General features: G+C 45.4%; 1 protein-coding gene across 2 annotated transcripts; it reads left to right on the top strand.

The window, feature by feature from the left end:
* The first annotated feature begins 13084 nt into the window (after positions 1–13084).
* Positions 13085–14775, top strand: LOC124688220. Of its 2 annotated transcripts, none has more exons than XM_047221931.1 (3): positions 13085–13658; positions 13834–14108; positions 14696–14775. In XM_047221931.1, coding segments are annotated over exons 1-3 (777 nt in total). In that variant the 5' UTR covers positions 13085–13157; the 3' UTR covers positions 14697–14775. The 2 variants fall into 2 exon arrangements, with proteins under 2 accessions (XP_047077887.1, XP_047077886.1); XM_047221930.1 differs by lacking the exon at positions 14696–14775 and adding an exon at positions 14223–14583 and having other exon boundaries at positions 13834–14111.
* The last annotated feature ends 2766 nt before the right edge of the window (positions 14776–17541 follow it).

Consider the following 17541-nt stretch of genomic DNA (forward strand, 5'->3'; position numbering starts at 1 on the left):
AGGAAATCAAGTTTATGATCTGCATAGGCAGAACCATACACCACAACCAATTGCCAAACAAAACCATCACATAAGTTTTTAACCACTGTGGTAACACAGTAACTATGCAAATTATAACTCAGAACTTCAAACAAGTCAGTTTTAAATCCAACTAAAATACCACCAGCGGTACCTTTAGCAGGTAAATAATTCCACTTAAAGTCATGTGGACCAGAAATGGCCTTAAGAAAACTATTAGAGATTTGTTCTTTTTTTGTTTCTTGAAAACCCACAAAATCAATTTTGTTGTTTTGCAAGACATCACTAATACTTTTAGATTACCAGGTTTACCAAAACCTCTTGGATTCCAAAAACAGCCTATCATAGAGGATGATATATAATTTTAGAACCTCTACCGACCGTGGCCCACCCCACCTCGCCGGTAGCTATATCGTTACTACTAGGGATAGAGAGATCATTAGTATTAATGTCAAGATTTAAAGGAAGTACAACCTCAGGGTTATTTTTAGCAAAATGAAAAGATCTTTCATACTCCATGTTAACAAGATCAGTAATGATCATTTTTTCCACATCTATGTTATTACCAATGGTAACATCTACAACATTGCAAGCATCAGATAGAGTGCAAGTATCAAGAACCGCGAAAGAATTACCTTTAAAGGTTTTAGGAATTTCCAGATTTTGCTTCATCTTATATTGTTTGGCCCGTTCCATAATATCTCCTTTTCCAATATTTCTCTTACTCGCCTAGCAGCACTGAACAGGTCCCCAATCTTTTCTCTTAGCGTTTCTTGGTTGGTATGGAGCAGGGAGGAGTTGGAGGAGTTGGAGAGCCAAAGATGGTGTCCGAGAAGAGGTTCCTTCGTGCTTGTGTCAACATGAGCGGCTAAGTGAGCACCAACAACGAGATGGTGAGTCCGAGTTTTTCAGCACCAACTTCATCCTCGGAGTCTTGATCAATATGCCCGAGCAAGCTGGGAGCGATAATCTTTCCGGACGAGAAGAACTATCAGCTGTAGGAATACTCGAAGTTTAGTGAAATCCGTTCCAGACAAGAACACATCATTCTCACGTCCAAAAATCTGCATATCACATTGAATTGGAACAACCTGAGCAGCTTCTGAAGGGGAGACACAAGAGTTGCTATCATCAGCAGGAGTACAGGTAGTGGACAGAGATCTATGAACAACAGTAGCATAACATATAGCTCAGATAGGCAGATGTGAAATATGCCTTGGAGCGGATGAAGACTTGATGCATGAGTTAATTACATGCGATCATGCCAAGAGGTTTTGGGAGGAGGCTGGGAAATGGTTGGTGTTTTCAATGCCAAGACTCCACCCTCACAGGTGTTCAAGAGATATTCTCCGTGATCAAAGATTTTCAGAGACAGATCAAGCAAAAAATTATCACCACTATCTGGGCGATTTGGAATTCGAGGAACGACTGGAGACATGACAAGGGAAGCTATGATCCGGTTCAATCTATCAATATGGTGAAGGAATCCCTTGTTGTGCTTCCATCCCTAAGAAACATACATCGATTCTTCCAGGTCATGGCTGGGACCTCCTGAAGACGATGCCATCAAGATAAACACTGATGAAGGCCTTTCTTTGGAAGCTCGGAAGGGTTGAACTGGAGGAATCGCAAGATCTTCATCAGGTACCTTTTTGGAGACTGGAGGAAACCCCTCTTTGGAATATTGCCCCCCCCCTATAGATGAAGCTCTGGCACTCCGCGAGGGTGTCATTTTTGCAAGTTTGCCACGGTTCGAAGAGTGGGAGGTCGTTGACTTCTGGAAATCTCTTCGCAGTTTTTGTTCTGCCATGGCACCAATTCTACAATAAATAGGATAGCTTACTTTGAACTTTAGTTCTTTTATTATTCAGCATGTATCAAGATTAGTTAATCACCCTGCCCACCTTTGTGCCAAGTTTGCTTGCACACTGGATGGGACGCATAGCTAGCTTGATTGTGTCCCTGACTTTCTGGTTGTCACTGTTCTTGATGATCGATCAGATGCTCTTTTTGTTGAATAAAACACTGAAATTTTCCCAAAAAATGGTTGTTTGCCTCTCCTATTTTTATTTTCTAGGAGTGATACTTTGTGTCTATGACGTTCAAGCACTTGCGTCTCTTCAGGACCATTTCCATCAGCCTCTATCTATTAAAGCTCTCTCTGAATTTAATCAATTACAGAATCTTCTTAATGAGGTTCATGTCTCAACTAGTAATGATAAAAGGCTTGCTTTTGGAAGTGATACAAAATTCAAAGTGGCTACGGCTTACAAGTTGGGTAGGGGCAACACATTATTTTCAGGGCTAAAAATGGAATTGGAAATCCTGCTGCAAGATAGATTGAATACTAGGCAGTGGAGGAAGAACTTTTTCATGCCTAACTTTTCTTGCGAGATATGCAATGGTGCTCGTCTGGAATCGAGAAGTCATCTCTTCGGTGTAAACGGATAGAATAATTTTCGCACCAAAATCGACGCCAAATCCGTTTTAAGGTATCCATATCCGATTTTAAAGAATCCAGCGGATAAGGATATTCGATTTTGAAGTGGTGCTCCGGATATGTGATGGCGTGTATTTCACACGTTCGTTGGGCAACCCCAAGAGGAAGGTATGATGAGCACAGCAGCAAGTTTTCCCTCAGAAAGAAACCAAGGTTTATCGAACCAGGAGGAGCCAAGAAGCACGTTGAAGGTTGATGGCGGCGAGATGTAGTGCGGCGCAACACCGGAGATTCCGGCGCCAACGTGGAACCTGCACAACACAACCAAGCTACTTTGCCCCAACGAAACAGGTGAGGTTGTCAATCTCACCGGCTTGCTTGTAACAAAGGATTAACCGTATTGTGTGGAATATGATTGTTTGCAGAGAAAACGAGTAGAACAAGTATTGCGAGTAGATTGTATTTCGGTAAAGAGAATTGGACCGGGGTCCACGAGTTCACTAGAGGTGTCTCTCCCATAAGACGAACAGCATGTTGGGTGAACAAATTACGGTTGGGCAATTGACAAATAAAGAGAGCATGACAATGCACATACATATCATGATGAGTATAGTGAGATTTAATTGGGCATTACGACAAAGTACATAGACCGCCATCCAACTGCATCTATGCCTAAAAAGTCCACCTTCGAGGTTATCATCCGAACCCCCTCCGGTATTAAGTTGCAAAGCAACGAGACAATTGCATTAAGTATGGTGCGTAATGTAATCAACAACTACATCCTTAGACATAGCATCAATGTTTTATCCCTAGTGGCAACGGCACAACACAACCTTAGAACTTTACATCCATCGTCCCGAGTGTCAATGCGGGCATGAACCCACTATCGAGCATAAGTACTCCCTCTTGGAGTTATAAGCATCTACTCTACTTGGCCGAGCATCTACTAATAACGGAGAGCATGCAAGATCATAAACAACACATAAGCATAACTTTGATAATCAACATAACAAGTATTCTCTATTCATCGGATCCCAACAAACGCAACATATAGAATTACATATAGATGATCTTGATCATGATAGGCAGCTCACAAGATCCGACAATGATAGCACAATGGGGAGAAGACAACCATCTAGCTACTGCTATGGACCCATAGTCCGGGGGTAGACTACTCACTCATCACTCCGGAGGCGACCATGGCGGTGTAGAGTCCTCCGGGAGATGATTCCCCTCTCCGGCGGGGTGCGGAGGCGATCTCCGAGGATCCCCGAGATGGGATCGGCGGCGACGGCGTCTCGGTAATGTTTTCCGTATCGTGGCTCTCGGTGCTGGGGGTTTCGTCACGGAGGCTATTTGTAGGCGGAAGGGCAGGTCAAGAGGCGGCACAGGGGGCCCACACCACGGGCCGGCGCGGCCAAGGGGGCCGCGCCGCCCTAGGGTTTGGCGCCCTGTGGCCCCTCTTCGTCTCTCCTTCGGACTTCTGGAAGCTTCGTGAGAAAATAGGCCTCCGGGCTTTTATTTCGTCCAATTCCGAGAATATTTCTTTACTAGGATTTCTGAAACCAAAAACAGCGAGAACAACGACAGCGGCACTTCGGCATCTTGTTAATAGGTTAGTTCCGGAAAATGCACGAATATGACATAAAGTGTGCATAAAACATGTAGATAACATCAATAATGTGGCATGGAACACAAGAAATTATCGATACGTTGGAGACGTATCGGCATCCCCAAGCTTAGTTACGCTCGTCCCGAGCGAGGTAAAACGATAACAAAGATAATTTCGGAGTGACATGCCATCATAAACTTGATCATACTATTTGTAAAGCATATGTAGTGAATGCAGCGATCAAAACAATGTGTATGACATGAGTAAACAAGTGAATCATAAAGCAAAGACTTTTCATGAATAGCATTTCAAGACAAGCATCAATAAGTCTTGCATAAGAGTTAACTCATAAAGCAATAATTCAAAGTAAAGGTATTGAAGCAACACAAAAGAAGATTAAGTTTCAGCGGTTGCTTTCAACTTGTAACATGTATATCTCATGGATATTGTCAACATAGAGTAATATAATAAGTGCAATAAGCAAGTATGTAAGAATCAATGCACAGTTCACACAAGTGTTTGCTTCTTGAGGTGGAGAGAAATAGGTGAACTGACTCAACATTGAAAGTAAAAGAATGGTCCTCATAGAGGAAAAGCATCGATTGCTATATTTGTGCTAGAGCTTTGATTTTGAAAACATGAAACAATTTTGTCAACGGTAGTAATAAAGCATATGCATCATGTAAATTATATCTTATAAGTTGCAAGCCTCATGCATAGTGTACTAATAGTGCTCGCACCTTGTCCTAATTAGCTTGGACTACCGGATTATCACCGCAATACATATGCTTTAACCAAGTATCACAAAGGGGTACCTCTATGCCGCTTGTACAAAGGTCTAAGGAGAAAGCTCGCATTTGGATTTCTCGCTTTTGATTATTCTCAACTTAGACATCCATACCGGGACAACATAGACAACGAGATAATGGACTCCTCTTTTAATGCTTTAAGCATTCAACAACAATTAATTCTTTTCTCATTAGAGATTTGAGGATGTTTGTCCAAAACTGAAACTTCCACCATGGAACATGGCTTTAGTTAGCGGCCCAATGTTCTTCTCTCACAATATGCATGCTCAAACCATTCAACTCGGTGTAGATCGCCCTTACTTCGAGACAAGACGAACATGCATAGCAACTCACATGAAATTCAACAACAAGTTGATGGCGTTCCCGAGTAAACATGGTTATCGCACAACAAGCAACTTAATAAGAGATAAAGTGCATAATTACATATTCAATACCACAATAGTTTTTAAGCTATTTGTCCCATGAGCTATATATTGCAAAGGTGAATGATGGAATTTTAAAGGTAGCACTCAAGCAATTTACTTTGGAATGGCTGGAAAATACCATGTAGTAGGTAGGTATGGTGGACACAAATGGCATAGTGGTTGGCTCAAGTATTTTGGATGCATGAGAAGTATTCCCTCTCGATACAAGGTTTAGGCTAGCAAGGTTATTTGAGGCAAACACAAGGATGAACTAGTACAGCAAAACTCACATAAAAGACATATTGAAAGCATTATAATACTCTATACCGTCTTCCTTGTTGTTCAAACTCAAAACTAGAAATTATCTAGACCTTAGAGAAACCAAATATGCAAACCAAATTTTAGCATGCTCTATGTATTTCTTCATTAATGGGTGCAAAGCATATGATGCAAGAGCTTAAACATGAGCACAACAATTGCCAAGTATCACATTACCCAAAACATTTATAGCAATTACTACATGTATCATTTTCCAATTCCAACCATATAACAATTTAACGAAGGAGAAACTTCGCCATGAATACTATGAGTAGAAACCAAGGACATATTTGTCCATATGCTACAGCGGAGTGTGTATCTCTCCCATAAAGTGAATGCTAGGATCCATTTTATTCAAACAAAACAAAAACAAAAACAAAACGACGCTCCAAGAAAAAGCACATAAGATGTGGCCGAATAAAAATGTAGTTTCAGGGGAGGAACTCGATAATTTGTTGATGAAGAAGGGGATGCCTTGGGCATCCCCAAGCTTAAACGCTTGAGTCTTCTTGATATATGCAGGGGTGAACCACCGGGTGCATCCCCAAGCTTAGAGCTTTCACTCTCCTTGATCATGTTGCATCATACTCCTCTCTTGATCCTTGAAAACTTCCTCCACACCAAACTCGAAACAACTCATTAGAGGGTTAGTGCACAATATAAATTGACATATTCAGAGGTGACACAATCATTCTTAACACTTCTGGACATTGCATAATGCTACTGGACATTAGTGGATCAAAGAAATTCATCCAACATAGCGAAAGAGGCAATGCGAAATAAAAGGCAGAATCTGTCAAAACAGAACAGTTCGTATTGACGAATTTTAAAATGGCACCAGACTTGCTCAAATGAAAATGCTCAAATTGAATGAAAGTTGCGTACATATCTGAGGATCATGCACGTAAATTGGCATAATTTTCTGAGCTTCCTGCAGGGCAGTGGGCTCAGATTCGTGACAGCAAAGAAATCTGGAACTGCGCAGTAATCCAAATCTAGTACTTACTTTTCTATCAACGGCTTAACTTGGCACAACAAAACATAAAACTAAGATAAGGAGAGGTTGCTACAGTAGTAAACAACTTCCAAGATACAAATAAAAACAAAGTACTGTAGCAAAATAACACATGGGTTATCTCCCAAGAAGTTCTTTCTTTTTAGCCATTAAGATGGGCTCAGCAGTTTTAATGATGCACTTGCAAGAAATAGTATTTGAAGCAAAAGAGAGCATCAAGAGGCAAATTCAAAACACATTTAAGTCTAACATGCTTCCTATGCATAGGAATATTGTAAATAAACAAGTTCATGAAGAGCAAAGTAACAAGCATAGGAAGATAAAACAAGTGTAGCTTCAAAAATTTCAGCACATAGAGAGGCATTTTAGTAACATGAAAATTTCTACAACCATATTTTCCTCTCTCATAATAACTTTCAGTAGCAACATGAGCAAACTCAACAATATAACTATCACATAAAGCATTCTTATCATGAGTCTCATGCATAAAATTATTACTCTCCACATAAGCATAATCAATTTTATTAGTTGTAGTGGGAGCAAATTCAACAAAGTAGCTATCATTATTATTCTCATCAAGTGTAGGAGGCATAGTATAATCACAACAAAATTTACTCTCAGCAGTAAGTGACATCAAAAGACCACTATCATTATCATCATCAGAAATAGGAGGCAAAGTATCATCAAAGAAAATTTTCTCCTCAATGCTTGGGGGACTAAAAATATCATGAAAACCAGCTTCCCCAAGCTTAGAACTTTCTATATCATTATCAACAATGGTGTTCAAAGCGTTCATACTAATATTACTACCAGCATGCAAATAAGATTCCATAGGTTTTTTAATTTTCGCATCAAACAATCCATGTTTTAAATCAGGAAATAGAATAAGAAGCTCACTCTTGTACATTATGCCAAACTAGTGAAATAAAAACATGCATGATATTAAGTAAAGTAAAACAAGTAACTAATTTTTTTGTATTTTGATTTAGTGCAGCAAACAAAGTAGTAAATAAAATAAAGCAAGACAAAAACAAAGTAAAGAGATTGAGAAGTGGAGACTCCCCTTGCAGCGTGTCTTGATCTCCCCGGCAACGGCGCCAGAAAATATGCTTGATGGCGTGTATTTCACACGTTCGTTGGGCAACCCCAAGAGGAAGGTATGATGAGCACAGCAGCAAGTTTTCCCTCGGAAAGAAACCAAGGTTTATCGAACCAGGAGGAGCCAAGAAGCACGTTGAAGGTTGATGGCGGCGAGATGTAGTGCGGCGCAACACCGGAGATTCCGGCGCCAACGTGGAACCTGCACAACACAACCAAGCTACTTTGCCCCAACGAAACGGTGAGGTTGTCAATCTCACCGGCTTGCTGTAACAAAGGATTAACCGTATTGTGTGGAATATGATTGTTTGCAGAGAAAACGAGTAGAACAAGTATTGCGGTAGATTGTATTTCGAGTAAAGAGAATTGGACCGGGGTCCACAGTTCACTAGAGGTGTCTCTCCCATAAGACGAACAGCATGTTGGGTGAACAAATTACGGTTGGGCAATTGACAAATAAAGAGAGCATGACAATGCACATACATATCATGATGAGTATAGTGAGATTTAATTGGGCATTACGACAAAGTACATAGACCGCCATCCAACTGCATCTATGCCTAAAAAGTCCACCTTCGAGGTTATCATCCGAACCCCTCCGGTATTAAGTTGCAAAGCAACAGACAATTGCATTAAGTATGGTGCGTAATGTAATCAACAACTACATCCTTAGACATAGCATCAATGTTTTATCCCTAGTGGCAACAGCACAACACAACCTTAGAACTTTACGTCATCTGTCCCGGTGTCAATGCGGGCATGAACCCACTATCGAGCATAAGTACTCCCTCTTGGAGTTAAAAGCATCTACTTGGCCAGAGCATCTACTAATAACGGAGAGCATGCAAGATCATAAACAACACATAAGCATAACTTTGATAATCAACATAACAAGTATTCTCTATTCATCGGATCCCAACAAACGCAACATATAGAATTACATATAGATGATCTTGATCATGATAGGCAGCTCACAAGATCCGACAATGATAGCACAATGGGGAGAAGACAACCATCTAGCTACTGCTATGGACCCATAGTCCAGGGGTAGACTACTCACTCATCACTCCGGAGGCGACCATGGCGGTGTAGAGTCCTCCGGGAGATGATTCCCCTCTCCGGCAGGGTGCCGGAGGGCGATCTCCGGGATCCCCGAGATGGGATCGGCGGCGACGGCGTCTCGGTAATGTTTTCCGTATCGTGGCTCTCGGTGCGGGGGTTTCGTCACGGAGGCTATTTGTAGGCGGAAGGGCAGGTCAAGAGGCGGCACGGGGGCCCACACCACGGGCCGGCGCGGCCAAGGGGGGCCGCGCCGCCCTAGGGTTTGGCGCCCTCGTGGCCCCTCTTCGTCTCTCCTTCGGACTTCCGGAAGCTTCGTGAGAAAATAGGCCTCCGGGCTTTTATTTCGTCCAATTCCGAGAATATTTCTTTACTAGGATTTCTGAAACCAAAAACAGCAGAAAACGACAAGCGGCACTTCGGCATCTTGTTAATAGGTTAGTTCCAGAAAATGCACGAATATGACATAAAGTGTGCATAAAACATGTAGATAACATCAATAATGTGGCATGGAACACAAGAAATTATCGATACGTTGGAGACGTATCAATATGGTTTAGCAAATAGCATGTGGATATGGATTATCCGAAATTTAATTAGGATAATCCAAAGATTTTAGACCGGATAATCCGATTTTTGAGTTAAAAGCCAAGGCCAATCTTGCAAGGTTAGTAACTATTGACTTACCAAATTCATTTGGGGACCATGTTTAGCTCTAAATTTCTACCAATGATTGAGTTTCAGCGCATTATGTCTATTTTCTTAACTACACAAGACTGAAAGTTTAAATATCTCTCAAAATTTGCAGCAACTATAACTATGTATCGATGAGAGCATATATCCGACTATTTTTGTTTCCAGTCCGAGTCCACCGTATTTCCAATTCGAATCTGCAGTCCGGTATATCTGCATTCAAATCCGAAACCGATCAGTATCCGCTCCGATCCGAATCCGAAAAAAAAATATGGTAAAGGATATGGTATGACCGAAATCCGATCCGATCCGTTTACACCCCTGTCTCTTCTTCATATGCCCTTTTGCCACTATGTTATAGAATTATATTTTTCCTGATTGAAGACCTCCTGATAATCTTATGCAACATTTTATAGTAATTGACTATATTTATAGTCTCAAGAAAGCTATTAGGCAACTTTTTTTTTCTGTGGAGATCATCATACTTATTTGCTAGGCCATTTGGACGAGTAGAAATGATTTTATCCTCAAGGGAATGGTACCTAATCTTTACAAGGGTAGAAGCACTTTCAAAAGTCAGATAGCTTTGCTCCTTCATAGGGCTACGAGAAAGAGAGATTCTAGCATAAAGCTTTGCGGAAATTCAAAACGAAACCCAGGTCCAGATGATCCTGATATCCGGACCACTGAAATTTCTCGGGATCTGGGTGTCAGAGAGTATAGCACGGTGTATTACCTACCGTATGCTTATTTTTGAACAGTGTGCTGGCCCACGCATCGACGTTTAATGAAGCCCAGTTGGCCGTTGCCCGTGCTCGGTCCAAGAGCTAGGCAGACGATATGGACCGTGGTGGACGGCCAGGGCGACATGCCGCGGCCACGCGTCTTGGCACATGGTTCTTTCTTTTTGTGTGCACACATATTCACCGCCGCATCAGTCTCCCCCAACCTTTTTCCCCAATCTCTGCCCCTCCGATTTCTTACCGAGCCCCCACCCCAAGTCCCAGATCCATGGCCTGCTCCGCTTCATCGTAGTCGGGCGCCACCGGAGGCTATGGAGCTCCTGTAGGAAACGGAGGTCCCGGCGGCGACGCCAACGACCAGCTGCCGCTCATCCCTTCCCCATATTGCGACTGCCGGATCTCGACATCTGTGGCGCGAAAAGGAACCCGCCCCGACACTAGGTACTACAGGTGCTGATATTTCAGTGTGAGGCTCCAATCCCTGACCTAGTTCTTAAATCACGTGTTCATCGCTTTTGTCCCCTTTCATCTTTGCCGCTCTGGATCTTGATTATGGGCGCCATCCGTTTGTACGCAGACTGGAGGGAGGGATATGCACAGCTCGTCGGTGCCAATGCCGGGTAGGTTCAGCACGTCACCCCCAAGCACCAGCCCCTACAAATGCTCAGCACCTGCCGAGGCTGAATCTGCTGGTCACCCACACAGTGGCAACCTTCGCCGTTCTGGCAGTTGTTCTGCTCCAACTCATATGGGCTAGCCGATCTTAACCACCCCGTGCGCGACTGAACTGTCGCTAGGAAATTAAATTGCAGTATTAGGTAGTGTGTGTGATCAACTCTATGTTTGCATGTTGTTACCAGATTATGTATGCTGGAATGACGGTCTGCCTGTGTGCGTGGCAATGGCTACCTAGTTAAAAGTGTTCCCCATTGCTCACCAGTTCTAATCCAACCTTCAGATTTGAGCAAAGTCGAGCCTCTTCCGCCAGCATCGGCTGCTGCATCATAATCCAGTTGAGGTACTTACAACCTGCTCTTCTGTCTTTTTCCTAGATGCAGCGATGCTTCTGTTTCTTCACCCCTTTGCATGCATGCTGAATCAACCACAAACATGCGGTCAGGTAATGTCGGCTGCGTCGGAAGGCTGCATGGACGATGCTGCGAGAGAAGGCAGCAAGGGCGAGTCCAAGCACCGTGATAGGCAGTTCACCTCCAGAATCTCTGTAAAGCATGTTGTCAATGCCATCGAGGGGTTCAGTGAGTTCAAGAGGTGGCTTGTTGAAGAAATCCCCTCCTCCCCACTGGTGTCCGTCACTTGGGGATCGGCCGCAGCCGCGCGGACGCAAAAGGAGAAAGTAGCAGAGCCGCGCCGATGCAATATAGAGAACCGCCCAAACTGCCACGCGCACGGATTTCTCTAGAATCGCCCCGGCCGCCGCAGGCGAGGAAGAAAGCAGGAGATGTGGTCGGGTCCAGCCGGAACCTGTACCACCCTGCGTCGTAGGCCTATCATGTTCCACTGGTCCAGCACGGCAGCTCCGTCAAACGGCCGCAACCCCGTCTCAGTTTCCACAAGGCCCACCACATTTACTACCCCACGTATTCCCTCCATACGTTGGATTTCCGCACGCTGTATTCGCGGCATGCACTGTGCAGTCACGCATCCCAACACTAGAATCGTCGGCACAGATAACAGGATCATCTGGACCTGAGTCCCAAAACGCCTCTCCCAAAGCTTTGGGTGTTCAGAATAGTCTTTTTTTCTTCATGTTAGCCTTAGCTAGCTTTCTTCAGGTGCTATCCTCTAGCTCCTTCTGTAGAATTTTCAAAAAAATTCCTAAAAGAAAATAATGAAAACTATGCGGTGGAAAAACCTACTGTTCAACTTCAACCAACAAAATTCAAGGTACGCTCGAGTTTGAGGATCTTCTCAGTACTTTCCAACCTCCCACGGACTCTTAATTAGAAGATTGTGGGACAAGTGGAAGGCCATCTCCAGCTGCTTGATTTATTTCAGACATCAACTATGTTTTTTTTTTTTTTGGTATTGGCTGACGACGACGTGAGGCTCTCGCGACAGAAGCAATCTAGGTCTTCCTCGCCTCCTGCCGGCGCCGCCGCTGATCTGCCCCGCCTCTGTGGCCTTCGGGCCATGGGGTGTGGTGGATCGCGGCCCTCGTCGGCGGGAGGGCTCCACCCCCTGTTTTGTGGGCTCTGTTCTCCGTTTTTAGGGTCAAAGTTTGTAGGTGCGGCGTTCAGGTGGTAGTGGCGTCGCCTCGTGCAATAAGGTCTCCCTGGCTTCAATCTCATCTTGGCGGCAACGTCGAGAGGCTTGTGGGAGTGGTGTCATCTTCAAGGTTTTCGTATGGCTGTGGGGATCTTAGGATCGTCAAGGAGATACAGCGGCAGTTCATCCTTCTTCTTCGTCTTCGGAACCAATGTGGTCTTCTTGACTGGTTCGGCGACTTCCCGTTCGCAACCAACGACGTCAAGCCGACTCAGGATGGAGCGGCAGCGGCCGCGCGCCATCGACACGGTCTAGAGGTTGAAGATGAAGGGCTTCTCAAGGATCTTGTTGTATTTTTCGTTTTTTAGCGCTTTGTACTGTTCGTTGTTCCTTTCAATGCCAGTGTCCTATTCGTAAAAAAAAACTATGTTTATTTTGTTCTGTTTAGCTCGGTGAACAAACTCAGCGGGCAGACCCATCTAATATGTGTTGGCTCTTCCCTTTTTTCTACTCTCCAATCCATAATAAAAGTGATGACTTCAGTAGCGTGGTTTAAATTTGATTAATTTTAAATCAAAATAGATTGAGGAGAGTACTGTAAAAAGGAAAGGTAAAAGCAAGAGATAAGGCTACCGAGGTCCATCGCACAGCCACACCTGGGAAGCCGCACCGGGTCCCTCTTCTCCATCGCTGCAGCGGCGCGCGCATGCTCCAAAACCCAAATGGCAACGCCCGGCGGTATCAGCACCTCCTCCTGGAGCCTCCCGTCTCCGCAAACACTCTCAAATCCAAAGAAACCTCGCGCCTCTGGCTTCGGCTCGCGGCCAAGGCTCTTACATCCACGACGCAGCAACAAGCACGCGGTCACGGTATCATCAACCGGCCAAGGCGAGCAGCAATCCACCGCTGCCGTCGCGGCGCCCGAGGCCGGCACGTCCTTCAGCGTGGAGTTCCTGACGCGCGACGGCTGCCGGCTCGGCATCTCCAGGTACCCGGACTTCGCGTACAACGCCCAGGGCGGCCGCGGCGTGGGTGCCGGACGCGGCGCGGAGGTTGGCACGGCGGACGGCACGGTGCTCGTCGATTTCGACGTGGCGAGCCTGTACATCCCGGCCATGTCCGGCGCCACCACCAGGTTCCTCGGGCTGCCGCTGCCGCCCTTCCTCAAGATCGACATCTTGCCCGAGGCTCTGCGCGGGACCATCGACCGGACGACTGGTCAGGTAACGACAGCACTGCATCCTCTGCATCCCTGTGATGTTACCAATAGCTTGGTACTTGGTAGTTTCCCGGTCACCAGAGTATGATCGACAAGTTCTTGCTTACAATCTGAACAGTCATAGAAAGCGATCATGTAATGACCAGCGTTATGTATATATATGTGTGTGCTCGTTTCAGGTTGACCTCAAGTTCAGGTCGAGGTTCTGCTTCTCGGTCGGGAGCATCTACCAGGCGCCGCCCTTGTTCGTCGACACAACGCTCACGTCCGAGGAGTCCAGCGGAGCCATAAGACGCGGGACCGGAGAAAGGCTGGACGGCGAAGGGAGGTGCAAGCTGGTCGGGGTGGCCGTCCTCGATCCCATTGGCGACGCGTTCATGGACACCTTCCTCAGCCTGCCCACCGAGTGCATTGCTTACCTGAGCGCCACCATCTCCATCGCCACCGCTACCTAATCGTGTGTGCCTGATTTGGAAGCTTAGAAATCGTGCATGCTTTGAGCATAAATTGATCAATAATCCTGTGGAGCTAATCAGCTATTCTACCGTCTTTATGAAATACTGGACAGGTCTTCATGACGAGAAGGATGCTGAGGATTTACACGTGGGAGCTGATGGTCTGCTGCGACTTGCCAGTGCAACAAATATGGGTGCTGCTTTTGGTGGCTCTGGGCAAACACAACGTCCTCTCCGGATCAGAGATGTCATATCCTCCTGATGGAATGGAGCTGGAGGAACATGATTGATCTTCCCAGTGGTTGCTGACAAAAAGATTTCAAAATCCTTCATAATGGTCCCTGTTAGCTTTCAAAGTGTGAAGCTTTTGCTTATGTTGGTTGCTTATATTGTTGTTTGTGTTCGGCCCCGTGTAATGAAACTCCTCCGTCTGTCTTTCGCTAGCTTTAGGCGGCGTTTTTATTTTTGTTTTTAGTTTCTGTTACAGTGCTATGGGTGATGTAAATATCATGCTGCTGCATGATAAACCTCTGTTTCGTTATGGTTGGATAATGAAATCCGATCCAAGTGATCGTCTGGAAAAAAAATCGTGTGTGCCTGATTCAAGGTTAAACATTTGGGAATTCGGATGCTTGCTGAAACGGTCGAATCACATATGCTACTCCATATGCTTCCGAGTGCGGCTCGAGCTCTAGCTCGTTATTTGAAGAAGAAGAAGAAAAAATCAAAAGCTGCATCTAATTTTTTAAATAAATTTATGGAACTTTTTTTTGTACATTTAGATACTAATGTATTCAACCAACATGCACAATCTCAACTCTACATACCTTATACTACCTCCTCACATGAAAGTTATCTGATATTTATTTAAATTTAGATGTATCTAACGCTAAATAGCATCTATGTATATTCAAATTTTAACAAATTTCAGACAAGATTCATGAGAGACGGTGGGAGTATTTTAGGTTGTGCAACAATGACAAAAAAAAGTGAGATCTCAAATAGTTGAACGATGCAAATTTTATTTTGCCATTTTCGTGTGGCCTAGAATACAAGTTATTTGGAGTTCATATTTTACAATTTAAAGAATGAATGAGTGTCTATATCCAGATGCTTTAAAAACTTTAATATGCAATTTTGATCATTTCTTTCAAGAAACTTGAGCTACATGTAGCCCGAGCTACATTTGCACATTTCAGTGTACTTCCCTTATAATATATCTACATCGGCAGGTGCGCCGGCGCAGGACGCTGGAGCGGCGGTCCCGGGACGATCGGGCGATCGGGCGTTCGCACACTCCAATCTAGATGTGGCGGCCGTTTCTGCGTCGGCTGGCCAATGTCGGCGGTGGCTGCCGGGAGAGTTCCCGGTGGGCGTGCTGCGTCGGATGGGTGTGGCCGTGTGCCACGGTTCCAGGAAAGGCGGCGCGGCGGCGCCGCTGCGGTGGGCGCAATGTGCAGTTTGGGCGCGAGGTGGTTTGCAGCTATGCCCATGGTGAACAGCAACGATGAGAGGTGGAGGGGTCGTTTGCAGCGAGAGGGTGCTGGCGAGCGTTGGGCATGGAGTGGCAGTGGTGGCGCAGTTGGTCCATGATCCGGTGGTGGACGATGCAACGCCGGGCTAAGGCCTTGCTTCCGGCCTCTAGCCAGGAGAAACGACAACGACGCTCGTTGGCACCACTCTCTTCTTCAAGGCGTCGTTGAGGTGGTTGCATTCTCCTTCAACTTGGGTGAACCCCGGGGGAAACCTTAGATCCCGGCCGGGATCAGATGAGGGTGGCGTCACGCGTCACTCACCCCTTAGGGCCTCGTTCTTGGAGTCGGCACCAATTGGAGAGTCTTGTGGTAGCTGGTGGTGCTCGTTGATGTGACCTCGGTTTGTGGATGTCAGGGTGTTGGAGATATGCCCGAGAGGCAATAATAAAATAGTTATTGTTATATCTTAGTGTTCATGATAAATGTTTACACTTCATGCTATAATTGTATTAACCGTAAACATTAATACATGTGTATTGTGTAAACAACCAGAGTCCCTAGTAAGCCTCTCATTTAACTAGCTTGTTGATTAATAGATGATCATGGTTTTCTGATCATGAACATCGGATGTTATTAATAACAATATCATATCATTAGGTGAATGATGTGATGGACACACCCATAGTAAGCATAGCATTAGATCAAGTCATTAAGTTCAACTTGCTATAAGCTTTCGATACATAGTTACCTAGTCCTTCGACCATGAGATCATGTAAATCACTTACACCGGAAGGATGCTTTGATTACATCAAACGCCATTGCGTAAATGGATGGTTATAAAGATGGGATTGTGTATTCGGAAAGTATGAGTTGAGGCATATGGGTCAAGAGTGGGATTTGTCCATCCCGATGATAGATAGATATACTCTGGGCCCTCTCGGTGAAATGTTGTCTAATTAGCTTGCAAGCATGTGACTAGGTCACAAGAGATGACATACCACGGTACGAGTAAAGAGTACTTGTCGGAAATGAGGTTGAACTAGGTATGGAGATACCGATGATCGAACCTCGGACAAGTAAAGTATCGCGTGACAAAGGGAATCGGTATCGTATGTAAATGGTTCAATCGATCACTAAGTTATCGTTGAATGTGTGGGGGCCATTATGGATCTCCAGGTCCCGCTATTGGTTATTGGTCGGAGAGGAGTATCGATCATGTCCGCATAGTTCACGAACCGTAGGGTGACGCGCTTAAGGTTCGATGTCGCATAAGTAGATTCGGAATATGAGATGGAGACCGAAGTTTTTTCGGAGTCTCGGATGGGATCCAGGACATCACGAGGAGGTCCGGAATGGTCTGGGGAATAAGATTCATATAAGGGAAGTTGATTTCTAGGTTTCGGAAAAGTTCGGGATTTTTCCGGTGGAAGACCGGGAAGGTTCTAGAAGGTTCCGGGGGTCCCACCAGTGGGACCACGACCCTAGGAGGCCTAGCATGGGCCGAGGGGATGCACCCTCACCTAATGAGCCAGGGGCACATGCCCCTCAAGGCCCAAGTCGGACAGCCCACTAGGGTTTCCCAAAACCCTAGGGGGATCAACTTGGGGGGAAGAAAACTCCCCCCCCCCTCCTTGGCCGCTAGCCCTAGATGGATCTAGGGGGTTGGGGGGCCACCCAAACTGACCCACCCCCTGTATAAAGAGGGGAGGGGGCAGGGGCGGACACCCTTGAAACCCCAGCCCTGGCGCCCCCCTCTCTCCTCCACTACACATCTGCTCCGGCTTGGCGATGCCCTGCAGATTTTCTCCTCCACCACCACCACCATGCCGTCGTGCTGCTGGGATTCCGAGGGGATCTACCACATCTCCACTGCCCACTGGAACGGGGAGAGGACGGGCTTCATCGACACCGTACGCACGACCGAGTACGGAAGTGCTGCCGGATTGCAGCACAGGAC

This window comes from Lolium rigidum, chromosome 2 (genome assembly GCF_022539505.1).
Source record: "Lolium rigidum isolate FL_2022 chromosome 2, APGP_CSIRO_Lrig_0.1, whole genome shotgun sequence".
Taxonomy (NCBI): Eukaryota; Viridiplantae; Streptophyta; class Magnoliopsida; order Poales; family Poaceae; genus Lolium; species Lolium rigidum.